General features: G+C 38.2%; 1 protein-coding gene across 12 annotated transcripts in view; it reads left to right on the forward strand.

Annotated features, from left to right (window-relative positions):
* Positions 1-12,159, forward strand: part of USPL1 (ubiquitin specific peptidase like 1) — a 39,442-nt gene that overhangs the window by 25,045 nt on the left and 2,238 nt on the right. For 9 of the 12 annotated variants that reach the window (XM_005585584.5, XM_005585583.5, XM_074021807.1 and 6 more), the window contains 2 exons: positions 1,662-1,787; positions 7,888-8,045. In XM_005585584.5, the coding sequence (XP_005585641.3) occupies positions 1,662-1,787; positions 7,888-8,045 (284 nt within the window). Of the gene's footprint in view, positions 1-1,661; positions 1,788-1,933; positions 2,358-7,887; positions 8,046-11,188; positions 11,462-12,159 lie in introns of those variants that run through there. The other 3 variants (XM_074021810.1, XM_074021812.1, XM_074021806.1) reach the window with 2 other exon arrangements.

Below are 12,159 nucleotides of genomic sequence, written 5' to 3' on the forward strand. Positions count from 1 at the left end.
GTAATTAATCTGATCTTTGGGCTGCTTAATGTTAACTTTGAATGCAAGATGTTAAATGCAGTTTAGGGATAGATAGCACAAACTGTGAGAGCTCAAGGGAGGGAAGCCACTAGTCGCTTTGGTTTCCTTTTTTGTTTTTTTAAAATAATCTTACTTTGTTCTAAAAATGAAAGTAGTTATAGGGGGAAAGCTAAAATGAAGTGACTTTTCTTAAATATGTTTTAATATGTCATCACTTAAAACTTACTTCCACTTAATCTGAAGGAGAACTATCCAGCAAATTCCTCTGTTTTTGTGAAGCTGTTTTTAGTGCCAGCGTAAGGGCTTTTTACTCAGCTTGGAAAGTATAACCCAGAGGCAGTTAAAAACAGTCTTCCGAGGCAGAGCTCAGGTCTGTTATTTATCACTGCACTCTATGTGTCGCCTTCCCCATCTGTAAAATGGGGATGAGAATGGCACCTGCCTCTGAGAGTTGTTTGGAGGATGAGTGTCCAGTGCCATGCCCTCCTTGCATAGGAAGTGTTCAGAAACGTCAGATGTCTTACGGAGAATTAACACTTACTTGCTGGGACAGTCTCCTTTTTATAAACTAAAAAATAGGAGCCTTTACATAACAATTGTCTTTGAAAATTTAAGAATTTAGCAGAAATACAGTCAGTGCATTTATTGACATCTTTATGTTGCTTTGCTTTTATAATGTTAACTTCCCTGAGTACTGGTCTGTTTTTAACAGACTGCTTTCTCTCAGGATTTGTCAGTATTTGCTGTTGTTTAGAAAGGAAGCTTGTATCTCTTAAGTAATATGTAACTGCTCTTTAAATTACAAGTATTTGTATTAAAGTGGATGCAGTTGAGGTTTAGTGTACATCTTTAAAGATCATCTTTTTTTTTTTTATACTTTAAGTTCTAGGGTACATGTGCACAACGTGTAGGTTTGTTACAGATGTATACATGTGCCATGTTGGTGTGCTGCATCCATCAACTCGTCAGCATCTTTTTAGATGGCATTGCTTTCAAGTCTTCAGACTAAAGTGCAAATTTAGAACTTGTGTCACCTATGAAAACAAAATTTGTTCACAGTGATTTTTTTTTTTTAAGGATTAAAAAAAGTTAAGTTGTATGTATTCCTGATTTTATGTTTGAAAACACCCCTTTTCATTTTTGATTGTCTGTAATGGCTAGCCAGTTTGAGTTACTTGAGTAAGGGGTGAGCTCTAATAAATTTGACAACCTTAGCAGTGGTTCTTAACTAAGGGCTATTTTGTCCCCCTCGGCACATTTGGCAACGTCTGGAGACAACTGGATGCTGTTACTGGCATCTGGTGAGCAGAGGCCGGGGATGATGCTTAACCTCCTACAGTGCACAGGACAGTGCTTCACAGCAAAGACACTCTGGTGACAAATGTCAGTGGTGGTGTTGAGGAACCCTGTCTTGTTTTCTTGCTTCATCTCATAGTTGAAAGCTATGGGAAATTAACATGGAGCATCTTCACAGAGCTTCTTTACTAGGGGTAGTAGGGAGGAACATTGCGATATTAACATGATTTGGGGAATTAAGAAAGTATGAATCACGAAAAAGGGGAGGAATACTTTTAGATATTGGTTTAAATTAATGTAAATGCATTTAACATTAATGAATTTATTATGTCATTTTTTTATAGGCATATGAAGAGTCTGGTCACCTTTACAAATGTCATCCCTGAGTGGCACCCACTTAATGCTGCCCATTTTGGTCCATGTAACAATTGCAACAGTAAATCACAAATAAGAAAAATGGTATTGGAAAAGTGAGTTAAAATTGTCTTATAATTTTTAGTACAAAATGAAGGTGGATTTACATTTTTCTTTTTGTAGGATTGAAAATGGTGACAACAATCTACCTTTGTGAAATCTGAGTTAACATATATTTCTGGGTTGCCAACTGCCTCGCCCTGTCTGGCCAGTGAGCCCACTGTCCCAGGTGAAGCCACTGAAGAGCCAACGTAGGCTGACTCTCCGGCCCCACTCTCCTAGTGTCTTTCCTTCTTTTTGCCTTTTTTCTCCCTTTAAGGATATCAAGATTCAGTTTTTCTCTCCTCTGCCAAGTGTATGGAGTTTCTAGAATTCTGGGATTTGCTTAATCAGATTTCAAGAACTAAGATGATTCAAAGATGAGCCACAGGCTCATCTTTCTGAATTTCTATCTTCTCCTAGATCTCAGCATGCTAATTCCTCGTCATCTTGTAAGCTATCCGGTGGCCTTGGGCAGATATGTTTTCATTATATTTTGCCAGCTTTGCTGTTTGTCCTCAGTTGGGGAGGCTGGTCAGCATTACCTTTTCCAGTGTTTCCAGAGCACCATCTCTTTAAACTCAGAGGTCAGTTCCATCTCAGGCAGTTTGCCTCTCTCTCATTAATGCACTCACACATGTACACAACCTCTTTACTCTTCATTTTCAGTCTAATTGTACATTAAGGAAATGTTTTGAGCTCTAATTTGATGTAATAAAGAACCAGGAACATTAACCTTTATGCCCTTGAATGTGCCAGAAACCCCTCAGAATCTTTCCTAAAGGTTTATTCTCATTGAAGTAATAAATTCTCAGTTCATTAGTGCTCACAGGCTCAGAAGGAAAAAAGGGCAGTGGTCCCCTGTCCCCTCCCTCAGGTATCTACTTTAAACCTTCAAATTAAGGTAGTATTTACTTTGACATTTCAAATTGATGTGCCTATTCTACCATAATGCAGTCTGTTCTCCTTTTATAGTAGTTGAGACTAGGGTTCTCACACCAATACCTGGGCCCCATATCTGTTTAGCCTTTCCCTGTCCTTCCAATGCAATTGTGTATTTGGCTAAGTCAGTACTCGGTGTTTGCATTGTTATTAATATACGTATGTTATTCCCTCTTCAGCCAAGCAGTAGACATAGTTAGGTTTCACTTTTACAATTCTTTGTTTTTCTGGGAATTATTTGCCTTATTTTCATTTGTTTTATTATGTACTGAGTTTTTGCCAAATACTTTAAAGACTTATTAATAAATTTCCAATACTCAGATGCTTCACAGTTTTTTACCCCTGTTCCCCTCCCCTTTTTTTCCTGGAAACTCTTTCCTGTCACCTTTCACTCTTTGCTGCAGTCTATGCTGGTTCCTCTCTTGGCCTGGGGATAGGGTGCTCTTTATTATGTACACACTTCCAGTCACTATCCTAGTTTTTAGCCCAAGGCCTCATCCCCACATTCTACCACATCTGTTGCCCATAAATATCTAGCCTTTTAGGGGTTCTCTGGGAATAATAAGCTCTTCTTTGTCATCAGCATACGCACTCCACAGTACTCATGTCTTCGCTTTGTCCATTCTGCTGGGTAAGGTGCCACTTCTCTGTTTGCTTTCTGTCCTCTAAATATTTATTGACTTCTTATTTGCTTATTTTCCTTTCTTTGCCCTTTGCAACTCATGTCTTTTTTGCCCCTCACTATTATTTGATAGCATTTGTGTAGGAGGGCGAAGTGGGAAGGAAGAGGAGGTGTCTGTATGTGTCTGAAGATTACAGAAGTCTGTAATCTGCCTTGGCTGCCAGGTGTCAGTTGTGCGATGTAAATGTTGATGATGAGGTGAGGGGAAGAGCAACAGAGCATGGATGGGGTCTGCCATCCTGCCCTGGACCATGGGCCTGCTTTCGGCTGCTTGGTATATATGATTTCATCTAGCTGTTCATACCTGCTTTTTCCCATGCTCCAGCACTGAACATAGACTCGTACCATTGTTTTGTTTAATTTGTTAATTGGTTGCCTTGCAGCATATGTATTTTTTAACTATCCAAAAAGTTGCTTTCCTTAAAGATTCACATTCTGATCTGGAAATGGATTCATTAGGTAAAACAGTTTTTTAATGGAAAATGTGTTTTGAGTTCCAGTGGGCCAATTTATGGGTAGAATTTATAATGTGGACATTTTCTGTTTTCTTCAAAAGTAAATTGAACTAGTATATGAAGTTTCACTTAAATTTTAAATAACAAGGTCTTTATATAAGTCCTTTGTGTTTTTTTTTTATTTTGAAATTTGTATAACTTGATTTGTTTGTATCTAATCAAATTTAGAAACAAATTTAATACAGTTTTTAGGGATAACCTAAAAGTGATTGGGTTCGTCATGGTATCATATGTAATTAAAACATATAGGATTCTAAAAACTAATTAAGTTCCTTGGACACTTTATCTCAGATAACCCACTTCTCTAATGTCTCCCCACTGGGAAAAGAGTCCATTGATAGATAAATCAGGTGAATTATGCCTAGCGTGCCCAAATCTGCTACTTTTCTTTAAGTAAGTTGTTTAGGAGTTACATTCAGACCATGGTGACATGGAGCACCAAGAACTTAGAATCAGATTTCATTTTACTTGACAAACTCTTCAAAGATTACTGCCACAATCTCTCTGAGTGCAAGGCCATGGCTGCGCTTTGTGGGACAGGGATGCAATGTTTCTCTGCTATCTTTGGGTAGCAGAGGTTAACACAGCTCTCTTGTGCTTTCTTTCTCTCTTTTCTATTTTCTTTTCTTTTCCTGAGGGTAGATCTTTAAATAGGAGGAGTTTAACCACATGTTGTTAGGTAAATGCAAATTGATCTTAGCCTGAAGTCTCTGGTTCACTCTTGGTTCCAGTTTGGTTAATTCCTTTCATTCAATTTTCCAGTGGTTGAGGGAGAACCTAACTTGCTCTCCTCGACTCTGAGCATCATTCTTTATTGACACTTCAGGCATTATGGATAGGAAGAAGTCTGAGAACAAAACCTAGGGATAAAGTTTAGTAGAGATGGGGTTTCACCATGTTGTCCAAGTTGGTCTCGAACTCCTGACCTCAGGTAATCCACCTGCCTTGGCTTCCCACAGTGAGGCTGGAAATAAGACACGCTGGAATTGTAGGTAGGACACTAGAGTCTAGGGGAATCAAAGAGGAATATGAACAGAAAAAGGAAGGGGAAGGATATCATTTGATTGACTCCAAGATACTACTGTTTGTAAGTTGCACCTTTTAAAAAATATGCCATTAAGAAAGGCTGGCTGGACACGGTGCCTCATGTCTGTAGTCCCAGCACTTTGGGAGGCCGAGGCAGGCGGATCACCTGAGACTAGGAATTTGAGACCATCCTGGCCAACGTAGTGAAACCCCATCTCTACTAAAAATACAAAAATCAGCTGGGTATGGTGGCACATGCCTATAGTCCCAGCTATTCAGGAGGCTGAGACATGAGTATTGCTTAAACTGGGAGGCAGAGGTTGCAGTGAACAGAGATTGCGCTACTGCACTCCAGCCTGGGCAACAGAGTGAGACTGTCTCAAAAAAAAAAAAAAAAAAAAAAAAAAGAAATGCTGCCTATTTAATTGTGTTCCATCAGTGATAAGGTGTATCCCAACTTCAGAGATGTTAACATACAGGAAAAAATTTGGAATTCATCCGGCATTTGGAACTTGCAAAGTTTTGGCCGGGCATGGTGGCTTACGCCTGTAATCACTCTGGGAGGCTGAGGCGGGTGGATCACCTGAGGTCAGGAGTTTGAGACCAACCTGGCCAACATGGTGAAACCCCATCTCTACTAAAAATACAAACATTAGCCAGGCGTGGTGGCATGCGCCTATAGTCCCAGCTACTCGGGAGGCTGAGGCAGGAGAATCGTTTGAACCCAGGGAGCGGAGGTTGCAGTGAGCTGAGATTGTGCCACTGCACTCAAACTTGGGCAACAGAGTGAGACTCCATGTCAAAAACAAACAAACAAAAAACAAAGTTTCATAGTTACGTAAAGTAGTATGGAGGCCACGCTAAGATTTTCGACACGGTAGTAAAGCTCTACATTATGGCTATATTCTGCATCATCTCGGTTCTGCATCATGTCACCCCGCATCAGGCCCTGGATAGCTTTGGTGTACTGGTCCATCTTGTGGCAGTAAGACTAGTGTAATTAAGAGGATATTTTAGAACCTAACATATAATTGCTCCAGTTGTTGTCTCTTTTTTTGCTGGTTAAGAAAATCAAATTTCTATCCTATCTAAACCTCATAGAAGACTTTGGAGGTTTCTGACAAGTCATTTCTTACTACCTAGGGGAATGTACTTGTACTCAGCTAGAGTCTGAATATCTTTGACATCCAGGGAATTGGGCTGAGTATGGATTTTGGTCTTGGCAGTTTTTACTTTTATTAATTTGCAAAAGAATAAAAGACTTGGAATGTATAAGAAGCATAAAAATGTGTCAGATGTTTTTACATGCATTATTTATCATGTCAGTATGTCTTAAAATATTTTCCACATGTAAACTTATGTAAAGGCAGGAAACTAGTGAGATGTCGTAGTCTAGGGATCAAGAGATTGTTTTAGTAACTAGCCTCAGTATCTTGAAAGATATTATATAAGGTCAAGGAACTAAATATTAAGAGTCAGGCCAGCCATGGTGGCTTATGCCTGTAATCCCAGCATTTTGGGAGGCCAAGGCAGGCAGATCACTTGAAGTCAGGAGTTCAAGACCAGCCTGGCCAACATGGTGAAACCCTGTCTCTACTAAAAATAGTAGTGTGTGGTGTGGTGGCACATGCCTGTAATCCAGCTACTCAGGAGGCTGTGGTGGGAGAATTACCTGAGCCCAGAAGGTGGAGATTGCAGTGAGCTGAGATCATGCCACTGCACTCCAACCTGGGTGAGAGAGCTAGTGTCCATCTCAAATAATAATAATAATAATAATCATCATCATCAGATAGGTGCCTAAAGCCTGCATATCCTGCTATGAGAATACATCTCAAGTTTTACTGTGGTTCATTGATTCAGACATGCAGTTCACATTTTAACCTGTCTGAAAAGGTAATACGTGAAATTGATACCATGACATAGTTTAAGTGGCAGCATGTTTTCATAGTGGTACATTTGATAATTAGTGAAATCTTAGATTTGATGAAATATGAGTTTTTAAAGTGGGAACGTTTAGTGTTATAGACAATTTGCAGGACTTTTTATTTTATAGGTACTTAAATTTTGAGGACTTGATTACTCTCTAACAAAATGATTGACAAGGTTTAATTTATAAATTATCCCTTGTCAGTCTGAATAATCTGCAGTTTGGACATTGATTCAAGTTTATTTGGGCTGAATAAATTTTGATAAACTAAGTAAGTTTTGACAGCTGTTTAACTATTGGGAATAGGGCTATTCAACATTTTTCTTACATCCTAAGAGCTTTGTTAAATTTAGTTATTTGAGACCCACTGGGTTCTATTTTCTGGTTCAGCATGTTGCTATAATGGTAAAATATAATTTTGAAATTACAGTTGTCTTGAGGTTAATAATAAATTGACCAATATGTTGTATTTTTTTATCTACTTAGTTACAAATTGAACTTTTCCTAAGTAGAACTTTTAATTTGACAGACCCCCTTTGCTTCCTGAGATAACTGAAATAGGCCAAATTAATGCTTATTTGAATATCTTAGGTTTGTTGCTTTCTTTCACTTATTACCTACACCGCTTAACAAAAGCAATTAATCTGAGCACTTGATGCCAAAGAAAATTCTAAAAGGTCTGGATTTTTTCCTTGGATTTTACAAAGTAGCTACCATGACATCTTTAAGCCAAAGCCGCATTGCTGCTTACAGAGCAATTTTTGTTTAATGGTCTTTATTAGAGTCGTACTGCATGATGACTTCCAACTGTCTGGGATACCATTCTGAAAAGGGTTTAGTGTTACATACTTCTTAGAGAGAGTTCTCCATTTCTAATTAAGGCACACATCTGGAGGTGCTCAAGAAAAATTAGTGCAGTTCGCCTTGGAAGTGTTATGTGTGACTAGTTCACTTCAGACATCTTTTGTATAACCAGACACATGGCATTAAATTTGTTTAACTTCTCTTGCTTTTATCTCCCACAGAGTATCTCCCATATTCATGTTGCACTTTGTAGAAGGCTTACCACAGAATGACTTGCAACACTACACATTTCATTTTGAAGGCTGTCCTTATCAAATAACTTCTGTAATTCAGTATCGAGCAAATAATCATTTTATAACATGGATTTTAGATGCTGATGGTAAGTGTTTAGAGGTTTTCTTTTAAGATAATTGGCATGGAAACTAAATTCTAGCATGTGGGGACTTTTTGGTTTTTGTTTTTTAAAAAAAGACAAACTTTGCTGTGACTCTTTCTCTCTCCATTCGAGCCTTTGCCTTCTCCTCTTCACACCTATTAAAAGTGGTGGTTTTAGTATCCTTTCTCATTTTTTCCTTTCCTTACATCATGTCTTATAGGTAAACACATGTGCATGTGCATATTTCTTTTTTAGACAAAGGATGAGATTACTAATGTTTGCTTAGTTTGTTTTCCTACTTAACATCTTTGCTTTTATTTTTTAGACATATATTTCTAAGACTATTAAACATGAGACTTATGTAGCCCTTCTGTCATTGTGGAATACAGTTTACTAACAGCTGCCTTCAAGATAAAGCCTTTATTTAAGTAATTAAACCTCTTAGTAGAAAGCTAAGTAAGCACAGTTCATGGGTTTTGGGAATTTTCGCCTTGCATTTGTCTGATGTGGTAAAATATTGAGTTTGTTTTCTCATAATGTTCACTTTGTCTTAGACAAGATAATTCAGTCCCCTTAAAGGGTTGTATCAAGCCATTGATAAGGGCTCACTTTGATATAACCATTTTCTGTTATTTGGACACTCTTTCATACTTGCTATTTTCCTGCTGGGGATGGTTTGAATGGATGACACAATACTGTATTATAAAAGCACTTTACAAACTGTAACTTATATTATAAATGTAATTATTACCTTAAGGTTTTACCCTGTTTCAGATTTGAGTGGAAGTAGTTCTTCACAATACAAACCAACTTATTTTAACTGTTTTTGCATTTCAAAGAATGATCAATCCACTTCAGGTGCAGCATGGTTTCCAACCCTGACGGCATGGAAGAGTCATTTAGTTAGCTTCTAAAAATGTCCAGGCTGTACCCTGGAGACCAGCCTTGGGGATTAGGCCCAAATATCAATATTGGGTGTTTTTGGTATTTGTTTTTGGCCGACCGGTCCTTCCTTCCTTCCTTCCTTTCTTCCTTCTTCCCTCCCTCCCTCCCTCCCTCCCTCCCTCCCTCCCTTCCTTCCTTCCTTCCTTCTTCCCTCCCTCCCTCCCTCCGTCTCATTCTCTCTCTCTGTCTCCTTCTTTGCTCCTTCTTTCCTTCTCTCCTAATTTTCTTCTTTATTTATTTTATTTTATTTATTTTATTTTATATTTTATTTTATTTATTTTATTTTATTTGAGACAAGGTCTCACTGTATTGCCTAGGCTGTTCTCAAACTCCTGGGCTCAAGTGATCCTCCTACCTCAGCCTCCTGAGTAGCTAGGACTACAGGCACATGCTATGGCAATACTGTTTTAAACATTGTTTTCAAGGCTCCCCAGGTAATTCCATTGTGGGTCATGTGGTAGAGAACCACTGACACAGGCAAACAAAAGATACATAAAGTTTTCTATTTAACGAGTAGGTGCAGGTAGTAGATAAGAGTGTAGCCACATAAACCACGTGCTTAATGAACAGTTTTGTTTTGTGTATATGTGAGGGATTAGCAGATCTCTTAGTATATTTTGTTTTCCCTTTTGAAACTTATCAGAGAATTCATTTGTCTGTTACGCGACTAATGCTTTCGGTTTACTTTTTTTTTAATATCATGTTTTTTTTTTGAGATGGAGTTTTGCTCTTGTTGCCCAGGCTGGAGTGCATTGGCGCAATCTTGACTCACCGTCACCTCTGCATCCTGGGTTCAAGTGATTCTCTTGCCTCAGCCTCCTGAGTAGCTGGAATACAGGCATGCACCACCATGCCCGGTTCATTTTGTGTTTTTAGTAGAGATGGGGCTTCTCCATGTTGGTCAGGTTGGTCTCAAACTCCTGACCTCAGGTGACCCACCTGCCTCGGCCTCCCAAAGTGCTGGGATTACAGGCATGAGGCAGCGCACCCAGCCATATCTTATATTTTAATAAATATTTTAATTTGGTCTGTAAACTTTTCTCTTTGGCGAATGTGTTTTAAGTCTGTGTTGAGTCCTAGACCTTTGCTGTTCTCAGATAGTCACTAGTGATGCCTTAACATTAACCAGCCTGTTGGTAACTAAATTGGCCTGAATTGACAACTAAGGAAAGGTCTCTTTCTCCTTTCTTAATCTTCGCATTCCTTAAGATTAGTTCTTTGTAGGAAGCCTTGAAGCCTGGTGGCAAGTACCCTTTTTCCCTCACAATCTTAAGTTCTTTCTCAGCATTAAAAAATGACTATGGGAGATATGTCAAACGAGTTTTCTGTGTGTGCTCTGAGAAATCTTTTTTCAAAAAAGGATAGATGCGCATGTGTAAGGAAAAGAGAAACTGAGTGTACTTTCAATATTTAAGATTAAGTGTTTCTAAACATGTTTTGCAACATAAAATGATGACCACTGTGTTGGTCATTACTTCTCTACTGCTAAAATAATGTTTTCTAAAAGAATAGACTCCTTAGAAAAAATACAGTACTTTGGGTGCGTACTATTGTAATCCAAGGAATAGGAAATGTTTTGTAGTAAGTACGACGGTGTTTGACATCATAATTTATTAATTTATCACATTTGGTTTCGTAGAAATAGAGTAAGCTGCGTATTTGCTGTGCCACGATTGCCATGACATCACACTTCTTGTATCTATTTCTGTTTCATAGATATGTAGATACTGATATATACAGTGGAAGTGTGGATTGTTTTGATAAGTTTCTAATGAAAGTACAGATATTTGTTGATTATTTATTAAAAGTTGTTACTCATGCAAGCCTGTGGTTAGCTTTCCCCAAATTATCATGTGGTAGTAAGTAAACTGTAAAGAAATATACCCTCCTTTAACCCCACACCACCTGTTAGCACCTAGTCAGCTTCCTTTACTTCTCAGCCATACTTTTTGTATTTTGTTGTTGTAGTGGTAAAATATATGTAACATAAAATTTACCATTTTAATATTTGTAAGTGTACAATTCATTGGCGTTGAATACATTGTGTGCAACCACAATGCTGTGCAACCACCATCACCATCAGGACTTTTTCATCAACCCAAACAGAAACTACTCATTAAACAATAACTCTGCGTCCTCCCACCCCAAAACCCTGGTAACCACTATTCTACTTTCTGTCTCTGTGAATGTGTCTCTTCTAGGCGCCTCATAGAAGTGGAATCATACGTTATTTGTCCTTTTGTGTCTGGCTCATTTTACTCAGCATATTTTCAAGATTCATTTGTATTGTGGCATGGAGCAGAATGTCATTCCTTTCTAAGGCTGAATAGTATTTTATGTATCATCCATTTATCTGTTATGGACATTTGACTATTGTGAATAATGCTCTGAACATTACTGGACAAGGAACTGAAAGTCCCTGCTTTTCGTTCTTTTTGGTATCTACCTACAAGAGGAATTGCAGGGTCTTAATGGTAATTCTGTGTTTAACTTTTGCCAGACTGTTTCCACAGCAGTTGTACCATTTTACATCCCCACCAGCATTACACAAGGATTCCCATTTCTTCACATCCTTGGCAACATTTGCTATTTTCTGTTTTTTTGTTTGTTTGTTTTTGTTTTTGTTTTTAAAGGAATGGTTTAAACAGGTTCCCTTCTTACTCCTCATTCATGCTTTAGTTGACTACGTAAGGACCCCTGTCCCTACTGCACCACTGAAATTGTGCAGGCAAAATAACTGCCAGCGACCACACTGCTACAAGTAATGGACTTTTCCCAAGTTTTGTATTAGTATTTCAGTATTTGGCAGTGCATCCTACTCCTAGTTTTTAAAGTCTTCCCTTGTCATCCATCATCTCATTCTCTCTTGACAAATGTGAAAATGGAAGCTCCAAAATAAGAATTAAAACGAATATTGATCCTTCAGGTAACAAGCTTCATTTATCATGAAAATTTATATACATGAAACATTCTGTTTTCTGATGTTATTGGATAAATTAGGTGATAACCAAATTCTAAGTTCCAAAAGTTAAATATACTCTGTCTAAGGACTTTAACATGGCAGACGACGGTGACAAGGTCAAGACCATGTTTTAGAGTCTTCTCCTTTGGTGGGTATTCAGTGATACAAGAGCCGAAAAGGCCAGAAGAAAGTTAACCTAGGATGGTGGTT

This window comes from Macaca fascicularis, chromosome 17 (genome assembly GCF_037993035.2).
Source record: "Macaca fascicularis isolate 582-1 chromosome 17, T2T-MFA8v1.1".
NCBI lineage: Eukaryota > Metazoa > Chordata > Mammalia > Primates > Cercopithecidae > Macaca > Macaca fascicularis.